General features: G+C 44.0%; 1 protein-coding gene across 2 annotated transcripts in view; it reads left to right on the top strand.

The window, feature by feature from the left end:
• The first annotated feature begins 565 nt into the window (after positions 1 to 565).
• EHMT1 (euchromatic histone lysine methyltransferase 1) overlaps positions 566 to 19,853 on the top strand; it is a 137,154-nt gene continuing 117,866 nt past the window's right edge. Inside the window, exon 1 of one of the 2 annotated variants that reach the window (XM_027615859.1) lies at positions 566 to 627. In XM_027615859.1, the coding sequence (XP_027471660.1) occupies positions 607 to 627 (21 nt within the window). In that variant the 5' untranslated portion in view covers positions 566 to 606. The remainder of the gene's footprint in view (positions 628 to 19,853) is intronic. The other variant, XM_027615860.1, reaches the window with a different exon arrangement.

Genomic DNA, 19,853 nt, shown 5'->3' with positions numbered 1-19,853 from the left:
TCCCCACCGCACGTTCCCCTCCCCTTGTCGGGGCAGGCTTCTCGGTCGGCACAACGCCGGCATCCAGTCTTAGCAGGACACCCCCCGCCCCCCCCGCCGGGGCAAACCCCCACCACCGGGTACGGCCCAGAAGCACCCTCCAGGTGGGCATTCCTCACAACCAAGCCCCTGCCCACCAACCCGGGAATACCCGCGAACCCGGGCACCGCCCTAGGACGCAAGTCAGGATCCGCCTTCTGCGAAGGCCGACGGAAGAAAAGTGCGTCCGGGGTTAGAGGTCAGGGATCCTTCTCCACCCCAGCCAGCCCACGAGGATGCCCACGTAGAAGGAAAAGATATTTGTGAAAACGGGAGAACGAAGCCCAGCCGCCGCGACGCCTCCGGAAGGCCGCTACGTCCAGGCCCGCCCCCCGCCCGGCCCGCGCGTCCCGGTTCCGGCCGGCGCACGCTCGCGCCGGGAGCGCCGCACGCCGGGCCGTAGTGCGCGGGCGCGGGCGCGGGCGCAGGCGCAGACGCGCGCGACCAGCCCCGCCCCGCCCTGAGCCGCGAGGCGCGGGCGGGGCGATGGCGCGCGGGAGGGGCGGGGCCACGCTGCGGGCCCGGGCCATGGCCGCCGCGGATGCCGAGGTGAGGAGCGGGGCGGTGGGCCGGCGGCGGCGGGGGCGGCGGGCGCGGAGCCGGCGGGCGCGGAGCCGGCGGGCGGGCGGGGCGCGCGGGCGCGGGCGGGGGCGCCGAGCCGGAGGGGGCCGGGCGGGCCCGCGCCTCCCCGCCGCCGCCGTCGCCGCGCCTCAGGCCGAGGCCGGGCCGAGGCCGCCGGCGTCCGGGCCGCGCCGCGCGGGGCGCGCTTTGTGCGGCGGGCGGGCGGGGGGCGGCCGGCGGGCGGGGGGGCGGCGGGCGGGGCGCGGGGTGAGGGCCGGCCGCCCGCGTCCGCGCCGCCCGCCCCCGCGCGCCCCGGGCCTCAGCCGGGAGCCCCGCGGAAGGGGCGGAGGACAAAAGGGAAAGTGGGGCGAGCCGGCCAACTTCGCGGCGCGAGCCGAGGCGAGGCCGTGCGCTCCCGGCGCCTCTCCTGCGCCCCGCTGACCTTTCACTTTGTTCCGAATAGGATGGCACCGTCTTTAACGAAAAGTTGGCCGGCCCGGCGCGCTTCTCCCCAGACAATGCTGCCCGGCCCTGGCGGCTGTCAGAAGCAGGAATGCACGACTTCAGTTTATTGCTAAACAAACTGCTTAGACGGGCTTTGGATATAAAAAGTTCCCATTTTCTTGCTAATGCTGTGTAGGCTTCCCTCCTGCTGATTCTCGAGGATAGTTTGTTTCCTAGCTTGTAGCGGCGCCGGAACCGAACTCTGTGAGGTGGACCACTAGCTTCCCGCTGCCGGGAAAAGCAAGCAGGAGGCAGCGTGCCGGTGGAAATGCAGAAATAGTGCGGGCTTCGGGCTGACAGAAGGGACCAGTTTGGAAAAAAGTGACGATCTCTGAGTTTTTTCTGAAAGTACTTCGTGTGTAGTAATCAACGTGGGGATTTCGGAAAGCTAAGGTGTAGTAAGACAGGAACCGGGTGCACACACGGAGCTGTACATTTTGATCGAAATAATGTGTGGTGCTTTTATTTCTGATCTTTTTCGTGTGTTTTTGCGAGGGTTGATAATAAGTGAACGGGGAGGGTGCAGGGGATTTTCAAAGTTCAATGCAAGGAGTACTAATTGAATTCTTACCACACACTCAAGGAACGTATGAGGCTCTGGGACAAGTAGGTAAATTAGGTAACCCTGAAAGTGACTTCCAGGTTTGTGGAGAAAAGATGTGTACTGAGTAATGGTATTTGTTGAGCCCTCGCTGTGGCTCGGGGCACTGTGATTTACTTGAGGTGAGTTCTCTCGTTTACCTTTCTCTGCTCTGGGCAGCGGGTACTATTATTTCCTACTCAGCAGGCAAGGAAAACACGACTTGGAAGAGATTGAATGACTTGGCATAGCCTGTTGTAGGACTAGCCCTTGTTGGGTGTTTGGCACATAGTAGGTTTTTAATAAATAATTGATGAGCAGATGACCCCAGATGGCTCTCCTTCCACACTCAGCCTTGAATAGAGGGCTTAACTCAGCTGATGATAATGACAGCCTGTGTTCACGAAGCCCTTACCTGTGTCCGATCCTGTTGTAGTGCTTTGCATGAGTTCACTCATGAAAGCCTGACAGCGGTCTTCTGAGCTAGGTACTGTTCGGCTCCCCTTTGCAGATGAAGAAAGAGGCACAGTGCATTCCAGTGTCTCAGAGCTTGTGCTGGAGAAGATGTATGCAGGCAGTTTAGCTCGCTGAACATGTGCTGTGTCTGTTGTGGTCATTTTCACGAAATAAAAGCTCTGGGTTTAGATTCATGATCTTAAGTGTTTATTGTGGAGGTGCATTGATAGGGTAAGGGGCCTCCTGGACAGTGGGTGGGCATAAGATCATCTCTTGCCACTAAATCTGGGAAATGGTTACTGGATCAGGGTTCACTGATTGCCAAATGATTAAACCAGCAAAGTGAACACTTGAAACTTACCTAATTTCCTGTTTGTTCTTTTCTCTTTTCCTTGACCTAGAAAGAGAGTCACCACTTTTTCACACTAAAGAGAACTAATAAGCTAGTGGAATATATCCCCTGCTCCCATTTTGTGGATTAGTAAGTGGGGGCTCCTGGGGTTTAATGTATGTTCAGGATCGCCCAGGACCAGAGCGTAGGGTAATGTACTTGATTTAAGGCTTTTGACCCAGCAAAATGTCTTCCTTTTAGCAGGAGGGCCTTCCCAGGCAGATTGTATGCTTCATATTCTAGCAGGGTGGCAACTTTGTATCTCTTTCTTAAAACTTATTTTTTTGTTAAAATAATATAAGCACATGTACATAGTTTAAAAAGTCAGATGGTGCTGGGGCACCTGGCTGGCTCATTCCGTAAGACTCTTGACCTCAGGGTGGTGAGTTCAAGCTCCACATTGGGTGTGGAACCTACTTAGCATCCCCCCAGAGTAAGTTAAAAAAAAAAAAGTCAAATAGTTCTAAAAGACCTTTTAAAAAGGCCACCTTCCTCCTCTCTTGACTTTCTAGAGAGGCAGCAGCCACTTGGCACTCTTTAACGTTTGCTTCATGTATCTAAATAACGTTTGTGTCGCCATGTCTTCATTCACCAATTTTAGGGGTTATTTGTTGGCTTCCACTAAAGGTAGATGATGACTTCAGCTCTCTCATACTCTGTTACCTAGAACACTCACAGTTTTGGTTAAATTCATATCCAAAATCATCAGTTCAGGTCATTATTGTGCCATGCAATTGCTTTTCTTTTCTTTCTTTTTAAGATTTTATTTTTTAAAAAGATTTTATTTATCTTAGAGAGCATGTGAGTGGAGGGAGGGGCAGAGGGGGAGGGAGAAAATCTTAAGTCGACTCTGTGCTGAGCTGTGCTGATCCCATGACCCTGAGATCATGACCTGAGCCAAAACCAAGAATGGGACGCTTAACCGACTGAGCCACCCACGCACCCCTTAAGATTTAATTTTTAAGTAATTTCTACACCCAGTGTGGGGCTCGAACTCACAACCCTGAGATCAGAGTTGCAGGCTCCACCAGCTGAGCCAGCCAGGTGCCCTGTATTTCTTTTTTCTTTTTCTTTTTTTTTTTTTTAAAGATTTTATTTATTTATTCATGAGAGACAGAGAGAGAGAGAGAGAGAGAGAGAGAAGCAGAGGGAGAAGCAGGCTCCCAAGGAGCAGGGAGCCTGATGTGGGACTCGATCCCAGGACCCTGGGATCATGACCTGAGCTGAAGGCAGACGCTTAACCATCTGAGCCACCCAGGCGCCCTGTATTTCTTTTTTCGTACAGCCTTCTTTCTTTCGTGGAGTTAATGATTGCCTCATTTTTCATTTGCCTGGTTTCCTTTGAATTTCAGAATAATGTTCTTGCAATTTCTATTCTGTGAAATGTTTCTCAATTTAAGTTTCCTCCACTTAGCCCTGTCAGCTCACCATTTGCTTCTTTGGTGCTCCTGAGTCACTCTGCCTGTCGGGATGTGCTTGTTCTCTTAGCTTGGTGCACACTGACATCCTGGGAATTGCCCCCATTATTCTCTAGTGATGAACCCCTTTCCCTGCATCTAATGGCTCCCCTCTGTGTGTTTACTCACTCGTGGTGGTAGAACACACTCTCTAATAGCTTACCAGTAGTTTTTTGGGAGGCAAACTTTTGGGACTTGCATGTCTGAAAATGTACTTATTCTCCCACCGCACTGAAAGATTATGTTTGGCTGGGCTTGGCATTCCAGGTTAGAAGTAATTTTTAAGGGCGCCTGGGTGGCTCAGTCGGTTAAGTGTCTGCCTTCACCTCAGGTCGTGACCCCAGGGTCCAGGGATTGAATCCCACATCGGGCTCCCTGCTCCGTGGGGAGCCTGCTTCTCCCTCTGCCTCTCTCTCGTTCTCTCATGAATAAATAAATAAAACCTTTAAAAAAAAAAAAAAAAGAAGTGATTTTTAAGTTACTGCTCCCATATCTTCTAGTTTTCATTGTTGCTGTTGAGAAGTCCATTTGATCTCAATCCTTTTAACCATGATTCCCCCAACACATTTTTAGGATCATTACATCCCACAATTTTTATGATGTGTCTTAATGGTGGCCTATTTTCATTATCATGCAGGATATTAAGTAGCCTGAAATCTGGAGATTGATGCTCTTTTGTTGGTAGGAAATTTTGTACAATATAATTGAGATAGTTTATTTTCTACTATTTCAGTTGAATATTGTACTTCCTGTACTAAATATTCTCATTTTTATTTATTTATTTTTAAAGTTTTTGTTTATTTAGAGTGGGGGAGGGAGAGAGAGAGCACACTCAAGCAGGGGGAGGGACACAGGCAGAGGGAGAGAGAGAATCTCAAGCAGACTCTGCGCTGAGTGCAGAGCCCAGTCTTGAGATCATGACCTGAGCTGAAACCAAGAGTTGGACGCTTAACCGATTGAGCCACTCAGGCACCCCAGTATTCTAATTTTTGAAAGCCTTTTAGTCTTAAATCTTTTTGTTCTATTTTTTGGGGAGCATTTTTGACTGTTCTTTCACGAATTTTTAACTTTTCTTGTCATATTTTCATGTTCTTTATTCTCTCTTCCTTTTTTAATGCCTCCTATTCTTGTTTAATGTATACAGTGTCTGCTTGATCTCAGTTAAATTTCTTAAAATCCAGTTAAAACTTTAAAAAACTATTTTATTGGGGACCTGGGTGCTTCAGTTGGTTAGACATCCAAGTCTTTTTTTTTTTTTTAAGATTTTATTTATTTATTAGGGGGAGGGAGAACACAAGCAGGGAGGAAGCACAGAGGGTGAGGGAGAAGCAGACCCCCTGCTGAGCAGGGAGCCCAATGCGATCCCAGGACCCTGAGATCATGACCTGGGCTGAAGGCAGATGCTTAACCCACGGAGCCACCCAGGCGCCCAGTGTCTGAGTCTTGATCTGGACTCAGGTCTTGATCTCAGGGTGGTGAGTTCAAGCCCCATGTTGGGCTCCACGCTGGGCCTGTGGCCTACTTAAAAAAAAAATTACGTTAAAATTATTGTTTTTCTGATTTTTTTCTGTTTCCCCTTCTGTTTCTGTTTCTGATCTTTTTCTTTCTTTCTGGACAGCTTCTCCCAGTGTCTGGTGATGGTTGGCTCTTTATTCACCTTTAAGAATAAAGTGCTAAAAATGGAAAGCTTGAGTGTTTAGGGGTTTGTTTACTTGTTGCTTCAGTGGAGGGTGATGACTGACTTTTTGTTGGCTCTCTAAATGTTACTGTCCCCTGGTTTTGCTTCCTCAGAGAAGGCTCCTTCAGTCCCTTGCCTTGTTGGTGTTGAGCTGGACGTACTGGAGCTAGGTTACAGGGCAGGAGAGGAAGAGGAGGGTCTTCCCGTGTCTCAGTACATAGCCTTGTCCTGACTTCCCTGCTTTCATTTGTGGAGCTCACTCCTGTTCTTTGTGCCCACGGTCCCCAAGTGTGGTACACTTCTGGTAGAGTTCTTACTGAGCTAGCCCTCTGGTCTCTGCAGCTACCATAGAGGAGTGCTTGTCTGAGTGTGTGGGGCTGCCTGGGGACCTGAGAGTCCAGCGCCCTCTAGGTGGATTTTTACAGCCACACCCCTTTTTAGCTCCAGGCATTACCCCATCATCTGAGCCTCTCCATGGTTCTGTGGGATCAGTCAGCCTGCTTCTCAGCAGTAACCTCTTTTTTTAATTTTATTTTTATTATTTTTTAAAGATTTTATTTATTTTTTTGACAGAGAGAGACAGTGAGAGAGGGAACACAAGCAGGGAGAGTGGGCAAGGGAGAAGCAGGCTTCCTGCCGAGCAGGGAGCCCGATGCAGGGCTAGATCCCAGGACCCTGAGATCATGACCTGAGCCGAAGGCAGACACTTAATGACTGAGCCACTCAGGCGCCCCAGTAACCTCCTCCTTTAGGTTCCTCTTCCTCTGCTCTGTATAGTGATTTAACTCTTCTCCATCTTCCTATTTGTGTTTTGTGTAGGGGTTTCAAATGTGTCTTAGGTGGAGTTTATGTTTCTCTTTCCTGTTCTTGTCTTTGGTTGATTTTTGATAAGGGAAGGGGGTGGAAAGCGTTCTGTCACGTAGAAATCAGAAGCATTTACTGTAAATCTTGAGAAGTGAGTTTTCCGCCACACTAAAAGCATAGCTCCCCTGTGGAAAGGGCTGCCCCTCTCAGGATATATGTGGCTTGTGTTTCTGGACTCATTACTGGGGAAGGTTCTGGAGTCATAATAAAGGTAAGCAAGAGCGATGAGTATATCTTAGCCCTAATGCTCAGAAGGACACCTGGAGGTGGAGGCTTAGTTGTTGGAGATCTCATGTGTGATCAGTGCCAGAGTGGGGGCTACAGTCCTTGTTTCCTGCTTCTGCTTCCGGTCCTGTCACAAAACAGTTTTGTATTGTTTGACCACATTTTATTGAATTTGTCTTTGAAAATAATTGAACTAATAAGAGCCATGTTTTGGGCTTTTCTTTAGGAACTTCATGTTTGGCATTTCATTGGACTTACCATGTTTGATGGAAGCTTTTATCTTATAGTAAGTGGGCAGTTTGATTTCAAGTTACAGTGCTGACTGAACTAGTCACATAGGGAATAATTATTGGAGCCCAGTTACTCTGGCCTACCGTAGGTGTGGTATAGAAAGTGTCAGTTCCAGATTTTGAGAAGTCCTCCTATTTACTGTTCTGCTTTTATTTAACTTCTAGTATTTTTGCTTATTTAAAAAAAAACTCTTCACAGGTTTTGGATTTGAAAAACAACTCTTTGAAGGTGGCATTTCCTTTGAAATTGTGTCTTCCTAGATGAGAGGTCACTTTCCCAATTGCATCACTGTTCGTATTTTACTTAGAAAAGTTTTTGGACTGCTTTTGGCACCCCAGTTTTAATAGGTTTGTTTGTAAGTTCTGATCAGAGTATTTTAAATGATCTTTTCAGGGGGTCTGTAAGCATTTATTGAGCACCTTTGATTTGTGAAGTGCTAGTCTATGTCCTGTGTAAGAGGATATGCATAAAAATGTAGTAGAGCAAATGTTACCAAGCAGGAAATGAGATGGAATCAGTTAAAAGTAAACAAGAAAAGGGCTGCTCCTGCACTCGTTGCTGCAGCCAGACCTGTGTTGGGAAAGGCTCCTTGAGGAAGATGGGTTAGTCCAGGTCTTAAAGGAGGTAAGGCTTGAATTGGAACGGTGAGGTACAATATGTACATTCCTTTAAAAAAAAAAAAAATGGCACTTTAACACAATCAGAAAATTGAAACCCGATAATGCCAAATATTTGTCATCTTTTTTTTTCCTGATCCTTATGAATGTGCATGTTCATATTTAAAAGTGGCTCTACTCAGTGAGTATGTACTGTTTGCATTCTCCTCTTTCATGTATTATTTCCTGTGCATCCACATCTTTAACATTTTTAATAGCCACATGGTGTGTTTTGTAGAGAGGTCCCAGTTTCTTCAATGATGAATTGGGTGAGTCTGTACCCTTTGGTACAGGGTGGAATTACCAGGTCAGAAGGGGCGAGTGGCACGAGGTGAGGCTGGAGAGGCAGGGCCAGGTCATATAGGGTCTTGTTGCCTTGGTAACGAGTTGGTGGTTTCCTAAGCACTGTAGACAGTCATTGAAGGATTTTAGGCACAGAATGCTATTTTAAAAAGACGACTGGCTGCTGTGTGGAGAGTGGATTCAAGGAAGGCCAGAGAAGAAGCAGGGGGACTAGTGAGTAGGCCTGGGCCTGGTGACATGGTGGAGTTGCAGAGGCCAGTGTATGGAGTCAAAGTATATATATGTGCAAATTTAATTTTTTGAGTAGGTAAGACAGTTACATGATTCAAAATTAAAAAAAAAAAAGTATAAAGTGAAACATCTCTCTCCTTTGTTCCCTAGCACTCAATTCTCTTGGCAGGCCACCAGTATTATTATGGAGCCTATACAGGCAAGTACATATGTAGGTATTTTAGACTTTTTGTTACAGAACTTTTCAAACCTATTTAGAAGTAGATATATGATGGAAGAATGAGTCCCTCATACCTGTCTCCTGGCATCAACGGTTACCTCCTCATGGACAGCCGCCACTCCATCTATGAATATATATTTCAGTTCATATAAATATTTCAGTCAATAAATATGTAGTTACTGTTCATATTTCTTATTTCAAATTAGGAACAAAATATGGTCTGTTCATTGTCCTTGCTAGATTTCTCTTAAATCTCAATATATTGATTGGCATGTCTTTATTTTTTTTTCACAGTTGTTTTGAAGATAATGGTTCATTTGTCCCAAAGCTTTCCATAATCTTGATTTTGCTGATTGCATTGCTATGTTAACATGTTCCTCTGTTCTCTGTGTTTACTGTCATTGCTATTTAAGATCTAGAGCTGCTGCTTTCCATTGTGCTAGCCATCATGCCACTCTTGAGCAGTTGAAACATGGTTAGTGTGAATTAAGATGTGCTGTAAGTGCAAAATACAGGATTTTGAAGACTTAGTGCGAAAAGGAGAATGTAAAGTATCACATTAATACTGCAAAAAATACTGATTGCATGTTGAAATACCATATTTTGGATATATTGGGTTGAATATTACTAAAAGTAGGTTGTGTTTCTAATTCCTTTTTTTGAATGTGATTACTAGAAAATTGAAAATTATAGACCCGGATCATGCTTGTGGCTCACGTTATCTTTCAGTTGGACAGCCCAGGGCTAGAGGCTGCATCAGATATAGGTTTGTCTTTTAAAAAAAAATTTTTTTTTTTTTAAAGCCAGAATACTTTGTAACTAGTACTGAGTTGTTTTTTAATCAGGCATAATAAGTCTGGTCATCTTGCTTTGTGATGTTAACAATCATTGATATTTACTGCTCAGGATCATTAACTGCAAAATGGCAGACTTTCTTCCTTTATTATCTGGAGTATTTTTACAAAGAAAAATTGTTTGGTTACCATGAAGTACAACTCACGGGAAAGGAGACGAGAGATTTTTTTTTTTTAAAGATTTTATTTATTTGTTTGACAGAGAGAGAGAGAGAGTGAGAGCAGGGGGAGTGGGAGAGGGAGAAGCAGGCTCCCCGCAGAGCAGGGAGCCCGATGCGGGACTTGATCCCAGGACCCTGGGATCATGACCTGAGCCGAAAGCAGACGCTTAACGACTGAGCCACCCAGGTGCCCGAGATTTTTTTTCATTGAAGTGTGTTTGACACACAATATTACATAAGTTTCAATGGAAGAAGGGAGTCTTGATACTACATGGAAAGCATCTGACACCCAGTGGCCTCCTATTAAGTGCTAGCCTGAGAAAGGCCTAGAGGGCTCTCTGTCTTGTGTAGTTTGAAAATTGTTTGCTGGGCTGGTTGTCAAACTGATTTCTGTCGTTGGAGTCTAGGTCTTCTCCCCATCAGATTCCAAGGCTAGCATGTAGGCTTAAAGAGTCTTGGTTGCTTGCTCATCCTTGCTCTTCACCTGTGTTTTGTGAACTCCATGAACGCTAGAGTGAAACAAAATGCTAGCTGTATTATGGGCTGGTGAAAGGTCAGGTGTTCTCCTACCTCTGGCCTGGCTCGTCTGCCCATCTATTTTCCTTCCCTTACAGAAGTGGTCTGTTAGAATCTGCCGTTATGGTTCTCTGGTATCTGTCCTCATACCTTAAACAGATTCAGTAACAAGACGTGTAGCCAGAACATAAATACAATTTCTGGGGAAACTTTATTAATATGTGTTATATACATAGAAAAATACCAGTGTTGTGTGTACAGTTGACTCTGGAACAGTGTGGGTTTGAACTGTGAGGGTCCACTTACATGCAGAATTTTTTTGGATAAATATAGTACAGTACTCTAAAGTATTTTTCTTAACACTTTTCTCTAGTGTATTTTATTGTAAGAATACATGATATGATATACAGAATATATGTTAACTTACTGTTTATGTTATCGGTAAGGCTTCTGGTCAACGGTAGGCTCTTAGTTCAGTTTTTGGGGAGTCAAAAGTTATATGTGGATTTTCATCTGCATGGGGGTTGGCACCCTGACTTTCCGTGTTATTCAAGTTTCAGCTGTACAGATTATGTCATCTGAGACTAGAGATATAAGAATTTTACTTTTCCTTTTAAATCTGGGTGCCTTTTATTTCTTTTCCCTGCCTAATTGCTCTAACTAGAACCTCCAGTAATATGTTGAATAGAAGTGGTGAGAGCAGCCATCCCTGTCTCATTCCGGTTTTTAGGGAAAAGCTGTCAGTCTTTCACCAAGTATGATGTTAGCCTTGGGTTTTCGTAGATGCCTTTTATCAGTTTGAAGAAGTTGCGTTCTATTCCCAGTTTGTTGAGTGTTTTTCTTTTTGTTTGTTTTTGTTGTTGTTGGTTTTAATCAGAAAGGGGTATTGGGTTTTAAGTCCTTCTGCATTTGCTGAGGTGATCATATGGCTTTATCCTTTATTCTGTTAATATGGTGTATTGCATTGATTTTTCAGTGTTTCTGCAGCAAAACCACTTTGTCACGGTATCTAAGCTTTCTTACATCTTGCTGCATTTGGTTTGGTAGTGAGGACCTTTGCATCTATATTCATGAAGGATATAACATTGGTCTGTGGTTTTCTTTTTTGTTGATGTCTGAGCATTTGGTTTGAGAGTGATACTGACTTCATGAGTTGGGAAGTATATTCTATTTTTTTGGAAGTGTTTGTGAAGGACTGGTGTTGTTTGTTCTTTAGATGTTTGGTAGAATTCATCCCTGAAGCAGTTTGGTTCTGGGGTTTTCTTTGTTGGAAGTTTTTTCACGATTAATTTCCTCACTTCTTTTAAGTATTCAGGGTTTCTATTCTTAAGTCACTTTTGGTGTCTTTCTGTCTTTCTAGGAATTTGTTTATTTCCTCTACTTTGTTGGTATACAGTTGCTTATAGTATTCCCTTATAATTCTCTCTCTGTTTTTTAGAGGGTGGCTAGTAATATTCCCTCTTTCATTCCTGATTAGTAATTTGGGTCTTCTCTGTTTTTCTTGGTCAGTTTAGCCAAAGGTTTAGGAGTTATGTTGAAGTTTCAAAGAAGTAACTTCATTTTGTTGATGTTCTTTATTGTTTTTTAAATTCCCTTTTCATTTATTTTCACTCTAATCTTATCTTTATTTACTTTCTTTGGCTTGCTTTAGGTTTAATTTGCCTTTTTTCTAGTTTCTTAAGGTAGAAGCTTAGGATCTTGGTTTGAGTTCTTTTCTGATATAGGAGTTTGAGGTATACATTTCCCTCAAAGCACTTTTTTAGCTGTGTTACGGTTGATTTGTGACGCCCCAAAAAGATATGTTGAAGTCCCCTACCCACCCTATGCCTCAGGATGTGACCTTATTTGGAAATGGGGTCATTGTAGACAAATTCAGATGAGGTCCAGAATAGGATGGCTCCTAGTACAGTGTGATTGGTGCTGGCATAAGAGAGGAAAGTACTTTGTGAGGACAGGCATGTATGGAGGGGACAATGTGAAGACGTAAAGGGAAAGGAGAGCCATATCCTGGAGTGACACCTATAAGCCACGGAATACCAAGGCTTGCCGGCAAACACCAGAAGCTGGAGAGGGAAGAAAAACCCCCTAGAGCCATCAGAGAAATTATGGCTTAGCTGGCACCTTGATTTTGGACTTCTGGCTTCCAGAATTGAGACAATGAATTTCTGTTGTTTTAATTCACCCAGTTATGATACCCTGTTATGGCAGCCCTAGAAAACTAAAACAAGCTGCCTCCTATAAATTTTGATATGCTGTGTTTTCATTTTTTCCAGTTCAAAATATTTTCTGTTTTCCCTTGTGATATTTTTGACCCATGGTTTGGTTGATTGATTATTTATTCATTTATTTATTTTTTTAAGTAGGCTCCACACCCAGTGTGGGGCTTGAACTGATGCTCCTGAGATTTAAGTGTCAGTGCCCTACCGACTAAGCCTGCCAGCCAGGCACCCTGACCCATGGATTATTTAGAAGTGTGTTGCTTACTTTCCATGTATTTAGGTATTTCCTAGATTTTAATTTTTTGTTAATTTTTAATATAATTCCATTACAGTCAGAGGATATACTTTAATTTCAATATTTTTTTTAAAGATTTATTTATTTGAGAGAGAGAGAGAGAGAGAGAGGGAGAGTACATGAGAGCGGGGAAGGTCAGGGGGAGAAGTAGGCTCCCCGCTGAGCAGGGAGCCTGATGCGGGACTCAGATCCCGCGACTCCAGGATCATGACCTGAGCCGAAGGCAGTCGCCCAACCAACTGAGCCACCCAGGTGCCCCAATTTCAATATGTTTTAATTAATTATAAAAAATATGGCTCAGATAATGTTCTGTCTTGAAGAGTGTTTGATGACTGCCTGAACAGACCTTAGGTAGGTTGTTCTCTGTGCGTCAGATGGAGCTGGTCTGTGGTGTGGAATCTTCCTCATCTTCTAGTGATTCTCTTTGTTACTGGCATTAGGGTTATGGAGCCTCCTGGTATTGTTGCATTTTCTTTTCCTTTCAGTTTTGTCAGTGTTTGCTTCATGTGTTTTGAGGTTCTGTTGTTAGTTGTGAGTGTATTTATAGTTGTTACATCTGCCTGTTGTTTTGACCCTTCTTTCATTATGAAGTGTCCCTCTTTGTCTCTAGCATAGTTCTTGTCTTGAAGCCCATGTTGTCTGACAGCCTGTAGCCCTTCCGCTTGTGGTTCGCGGCTTCTCTTTGTAGCTCTCTTTCCCGCTTTTACTTTTGAGCTCTTCATATCTTTACACCTAAGGTCTGTGTCTTGTAGACAGCATAGAGCTGGATCATACTTTTTTTAATCTATCAGTCTCTGCCTTTTAATTGGAATAGTTAATCCACTTACATTTAATGTAATTACTGAAAAGGTAGGATTTGTATTGTTAGTTCGGTGTTTGTTTTCTATATATGTTAGTCTTTTTGTTCCTCTGTTCCTCCGTTACTTTTTTTTTGTGTTAAATACATATTTTCCAGTGTGCCATTTTACTTCCTTCATTGTTTGGCTATACTTTTGTTTCTTTGGGGAAAGAAACTTAAATTTTTTTTTTTTAAGATTTTATTTATTTATTTGACAGAGACACAGTGAGAGAGGGAACACAAGCAGGGGGAGTGGGAGAGGGAGAAGCAGGCTTCCCACCGAGCAGGGAGCCCGATGCAGGGCTCGATCCCAGGACCCTGGGATCATGACCTGAGCCTAAAGCAGACGCTTAATGACGGAGCCACCCAGGTGCCCCGTAAATAAAATCTTAAAAAAAAAAAATCATACAGAAGGAAACAACAGTTAAAACTAAAAGTGCATTTATACTGTCTTTTAGATTTACCTGGAGGACTTCCTTAACATTTCTTATAGAGTAGGTCTGCCAATGACAAATTCTTTTGTTAATATTAAATGCTTTAATTTCTTCTTCATTTATAAATACTTTGGTGTGTGTAGAATTCTTGGTTGACATTCTTTCAATACTTTGTGTCATCCCACTGTCTTCTGGCCTCTGTGGTTTCCTATGAGAGTCAGCTCCTAATCTTATCAAGGGTCTCTCATACGTCATTAAGTTGCATTTCTCTTGTTGCCTTCAAAATCCTTTCAGTAGTTTGAATATGATGTGTCTGGGTGAGTATCTCTTTTGAGTTTATCTTATTTGGAGTTGTTGAGCTTCTTAGAATTTTCTGACTTTTCTGATTATTGCCCCCCTGTGAATTGTGAAGTCTGGGATGTGTGCTTTGTCTGTGATGCCAGTGTTTACTGTTGTCTCTTACTGTAGTTACCATGTCTGTGCATGATAACTTTGCATAGTAAGCCCAGTGCTTTGGTATTGGAGTCCGTAACATTGTAATCTGTGAATTAAAAGCATTAAAAAGACTCAAAGCCCACTATTCTTTTTTCTTCTACTTTTGATGTGATGGGTATGCACTGGTTACGACGGTGACAGAAAGGTCCAGTCACAGTATGGCTAAAAGGTAGCACTCGGTGCAGGTGCATTTGCTTGTCATTGCTGAGCTCTGCCTCGTAGCATGAAACACCGCAAACCATGTGTGGACAAGTGAGCCTGGCTGTGTGCCACTGTATGTGTGGATATTGGGATTTGAATTTGAGATGATTTTTCGAGTTAAAAACAAAAACATCTTTGGCTTTCAGGCTGTAGCGAAACAGGTGGCAGGCTCTGGTTTGCCGACCTCTGATGGAGGTACCTCTGTTGGAGGTACCTCTGATGTACTCCCTGTGCTTCCAGAGCACCCTGTCCTTTGTTAGAACACATGCTTTGTGTGTGTGTGTGTGTGTGTGTGTGTGTGTGTGTGTGTTTTAAGTAATCTTTCCGTCCAGCATGGGACTTGAACTCATAACCCGGAGATCAAGAGTCGCATATTTTACCAACTGAGCCAGCCAGGTGCCCCACATACTTTGTGTTTTAATTACTGGTTCCTTTATATGTTATTTCTTTGTTAATGTCTTAATGGCTAGACTGTAAACTCTTTGAAGGTAGGGCTTTAGCTTTTATTAGTTTCCAACGCGTTGAATATTACCTGGCACATTTTAGGTGATCTATAAATGTTGTAAAACTTAATGAAAAAAGGGGTGTCTGGGTGGCTCAGTTGGTGAGGCGTCTGCCTTCGGCTTGGGTCATGATCCCGGGGTCCTGGGATCGAACCCCACATCAGGCTCCCTGCTCCACGGGAAGCCTGGCTCTCCCTCTCCCACTCCCCCTGCTTGTGTTCCCTCTCTCACTGTCTCTCTGTCAAAAATAAATTTAAAAAATCTTTAAAAAACAAACAAACAAAAAACAATGAAAAAGAAGGAATCAAAATTGGCTTATGGATTTTTTTTTCCCTTTGGTGGTGTCCTAGGGTAAATGTTTTGGAACTAACCGTCTTCCAAATATAGGTAGGAACCATTTATTCATGCATTTGTTTCTTCATTAGTTTTTGTGACATTTAATGCCTTTTGTTTGTCAGCCACGTGAAAATAAACCTGGTGCCTTGTCCTTGGGAGGTTGTTTTGTTCTAGTTTTGAGAACCACAGGCACAATTACAGTTTGATAATTGCTATTAAAAGAGAAAAATACTACAGAAGCAGCAAAGAGGAAATGCTGAACCACTTGGGTTGATTAAAGGAAGCTTCCTGTGTGTTCATGCCTGTTGCAGACTGATACCACAGGTATCTTGCTCGGGATTCCAAATGGAATCTTGGAGGAAGGTTGGCTTCTCCACTTGTACAGATTGGAGTGGAGAGGTGGCTGCCCTCTCCCAACAAGCTGGCCATAGCCTCCCGTGGTTTTTGAACACCTGAAATGTGTCCACATCAAACTGGAATGTGCTGTGTGAAATGTACACTGGATTATAGAGACTTATTGAGATATTTTGTATTTTTTAGTATTATTTTATATTGGTTGTATGTTGAAATAATATTGTCATACATGATGGTATGTATTGGGTTAAGTAAAATTTATTAAAATTACGCCTATTTCTACATTTTCAAATTTGGCTGCTGGAAAATTTAAAATTATACTTGTGGCTCATCCTGTGTTTCTCTTGGGCAGTGCTGCCCTAACATGAAGAACATTTGGAATTTGCATTAATTTTGGACCATCTAGGATGAGAATCCTGTAGTCTAGGGGAGAGGATGAGAGAGAAATTCTCCAAGAAAAGGGCTAAAGAGTAAGAGGACTTAGTGGAAGGCTGGAGGAATGCCCCCGTTTTGTGGATGAGGGGAGCGAAGGTTTAGGAGAGATTAGTCAGCAGTTGGAAAGCAGGCTTGCCCCTGGCTGTTCAGCTGTGGGGCTGGAATGCAGGTGCACATGTGTGGATCAGAGCTGCCAGAAACCAGAGCCCGGTGGGTGCGTGTTGCAGCTCTCTTGTCTTTGCATCTGGCGCCCTACAGGGTGAGTGTGGTAATGAACTCTGGCTTAGTGGGAGGTCTGGGGTTTAGTCCAGCATTGCCACAGACCTCTTGAGCACAGAGGTGGGTTGGAACTAGACTCTTAGCTGCTTTTCAGTTTGCACATCCTGTCACCCTGGCTTTACAGGCATGAGGTATTTGTGTTCATGTGCTTCTTTACTTTTCTGTAAGTTAAATCCTAGTGACTCAGACTTCATTCTTCCTTTGCTGTCCTCAGGACCTACCAGGTCTGCCCTTTGAGCATTAACCTAGGTGTTGCCAAGTCTCTTGGTTCTCAGCCTTCATCTTACTATACCCCTTTGACAGCATTTGACATAGTAGTTCAAGAAAAAAGGAGTGCTTAGTTTGCTCATTGGGCTTCCAGAACACCTCACTCTTCTGGTTTTACCTACCTTGTCGGGTCTGTTTTCAGGACTTTCCTCTGGAGCCTGACCTCTAGATACTCAAGTGCCCCAGGGCCTCATCTTGGTCCTCCTGTTCAGTGTCCTTACCCTGAGTGACCTCAGCCAGTGCTGTGTGGACCCCAGCCTCACCTTTGTCTGGTCTCCAGGTTTGGGGACGTATTGAGTGCTGGGAGGGCTGATGGGCACCTTCAACCCAGTGTGCACCTGGAACTCTCACCTGACCTCTGAGCTCATTCTGTAGTGACTGGCTTCATCTGCGGAAGCCGTTCCTCAGAAACTGCTGTTGGCTCTGCCTTTAGAGTACATCTTACACCCGCCACAGGGGCTGTTGCTGGGGTCCATGCCCACCTCTTCTTCCTGCTTCGCCATGGCCTCCACAATCTCTGCTCAGGAAGCTAGGTGTCCACGGAGTGTTTCTGCTGTGCAGGCAGCCTTCCTGTGGCTTGTGAGCTCTTCGCCAGGGCCGATAAAGCTATGTGTGGCGTCAGGCCCTGGCTACCTGCTATCTTTTCTGCCACTTCCCCCAGCTCATGCTCTAGGCCTTGTGGCCCCTGGCTATTTTTAGATGAACTGGGGCCCTGTGCTCCATGTTTCTCTGCCTGGAGAGCTCTTTGTGCAGGCCTCCAGGAGCTTCTGTGGACACACCCCTCCCCTGCCTCCTCTTGGGGAAGGCACTCATTCTGTGAAAGGGCTGTAGGCTGGGAAACCCAGTCACCATTCCTAGTAAAGTTGTATGTAAACTGGGTGCTTGTGAAGACCTGGGGGCTATCCTGTGGGATTTTGTTCTAGGACCTTGCAGCTATGAGTCTTTATCAGAATCTTTGACTGTTTCTGCTTGTTGGTTAGAGGCTGTGTCCTGAAGGCTGTTTGCAGAAGTGTGACTCTAATCAAGACGTTTCCATGCTGGTACTTCTATTGCAGTAGGATTTTTTTTTTTTTAAGATTTATTTATTTATTTTAGAGAGCAAGCATGTGCGAGAGTGAGAGAGCACCTGCGTGAGCGCTCGGGATGGCAGGAAGGGCAGAGGGAGGGAGAGAGAATCTCAAGCAGACTCTGGGCTAAGTGGCGGAGCCTGATGAGGGGCTCAGTCCCACGACCCTGAGATCACAACCTGAGCCAAAACCAAGAGTCAGCGCTTAACCGCTTAACTGACTGAGTCACCCAGGTGCCCTGTAGTAGTTTTTATGATAGGATTTATTCTGGTTTTGTTTAATAGCTTTTGACCCTTTTTTTACCTGATTTGCTGAGTCTGTTGATCTTTTGTAGTGAAGTATTTCATTATTGACTTTAGCTCTTCTAACAGCAAGAAAGTAACTTAAAGTTTTGAGTGTAAACTTCGGAAATGAACAAGCTAAAATTTAAATCAGAGTAGTAATCCTAAAGATTTTTTACAACTTTTCATTTTGAAAAATTTCAAACCTTTACAAAATGTCAAAGAATATTCAGTGAGCACTCATCTACCCCTCACCTAAATTCATCAATGACTTTATCATTCTTCTCTGTGATGTGTTACTATTTTTAATGCACCATAGAGAGTAAGTTGGATGTGTTATGTTCCTTCACCCCAAGGCTTTCAGTATCTCCTAAAAACAAGGAAAGTCTCATATAATCACAGCATAGTAGTTAAATTTAGGAAATGTAATATTAATGCAATACTATGAATAATCTATACATACAGTATATTGTTCAAATTTTCCCTAATTGGTCCCCATGTATCCTTTATAGACTTAAAAAAATCACAGGTAATGCTTAGCATCTGGTTGTCTGGTTCCTTTTGTCTAGAATAGGCCCCAGCCCCAGTTCCCCTTAAATCTTTCATGATGTGTACATTTTTGAGGAGTCCAGGTCATTTGCTCTGTACAGTGACCTACAGTGTGGATATGTCTGCTTTGTTTCCTCATGATTAGATTCAGATTAAACAATTTTGATGAGAATATTGTGCAGGTAGCGTTGTGGATGTTTTCATTACATGAGGAGTCACATGTGTCCCGGTGTGTTTGGTGCTACAGTTTGATCAGTTGTTGAGGTGCTGTCTGTTGGACCTCCATGTTGTGTGGTGCCGGTCCCTCTCTTTATAGTCAGTAAATGGATTCTGACATTCCTTCTCATTTGTTACCAGACACTCTTCTTTAAAGAATGACTTTCTTTCCCCCGTTGTGCCCCTTATTTTTTGGTATTGCTATAGGATGAATCCATGTTTATCAAATGTATTGCAGTCTTTTTTTTACTGTGTTTCTTTTTGATATTCAAATTATCCCAGATTTAGCCATTTGGAGCCTTTCAAGTAAGATTCTATTTCTTTTTGACATTAGTCTTCGAGTGCCTTCTTCTTTTGCAGGATAACAGAATTGTAAGAAACTGTGATGTACAGTTGTTGGCAAATGAATGTGAAAACCTAGATGAAGTGGAGACTCTTCTAGGAAAATAAAATTAGCCAAAATGTACCCTAGTAAAGATAGTATGTTGGTTATTTATTGCTGTGTAACAGATTCCCTCAAATTTGGCAGCTTAAAACAGCAGACGTTTATTACCTCACAGTTTCTGTGGTTAGGACTTCAGACCGGGACCTCCGGGTCAGGGTCTCTTAAATAAGGCCAATCACGATGTCCGAGGGGCTGCAGTTGTGTCGAAGTTTTCAGCTGGGACAGGATCTTCTTCCAGACTTTCAGTCTGTCTTACATCATCCATCCTAACCCCTACCCATTCATGCTGTGCTTCTTCCTTCCCGCCCTCCCTCCTGTCTGTCCACCCACCGTGCATCCATTATTCACTCATCCATTTTACTTAGTGGGGAAACCCTGGAGGCATTCCCACCAAGGTCAGTAACACAGGCTGCTTATCATCTCCGTTAATCTTCAGCATTTTATTGGTGGGATTAAGCAGTGTAATCAGACAAGAACTATTAGAGGCAAAAGAATTAGAAAATAAATAGTAAACAGTAAAACTATTTGCCAGTGAGGTAACTGTACCTGGAAAATCCTGAGAGTCGGTGCTAAAATGTAGACGATGAAATCATTCAGTAAAGGGACTAGATAT

The sequence above is a fragment of the Zalophus californianus genome, chromosome 13, assembly GCF_009762305.2.
Source record: "Zalophus californianus isolate mZalCal1 chromosome 13, mZalCal1.pri.v2, whole genome shotgun sequence".
Classification (NCBI taxonomy): Eukaryota; Metazoa; Chordata; class Mammalia; order Carnivora; family Otariidae; genus Zalophus; species Zalophus californianus.
Note: the sequence above shows the minus strand (reverse complement) of the source record. Positions and strands in the feature narration are given on the sequence as shown.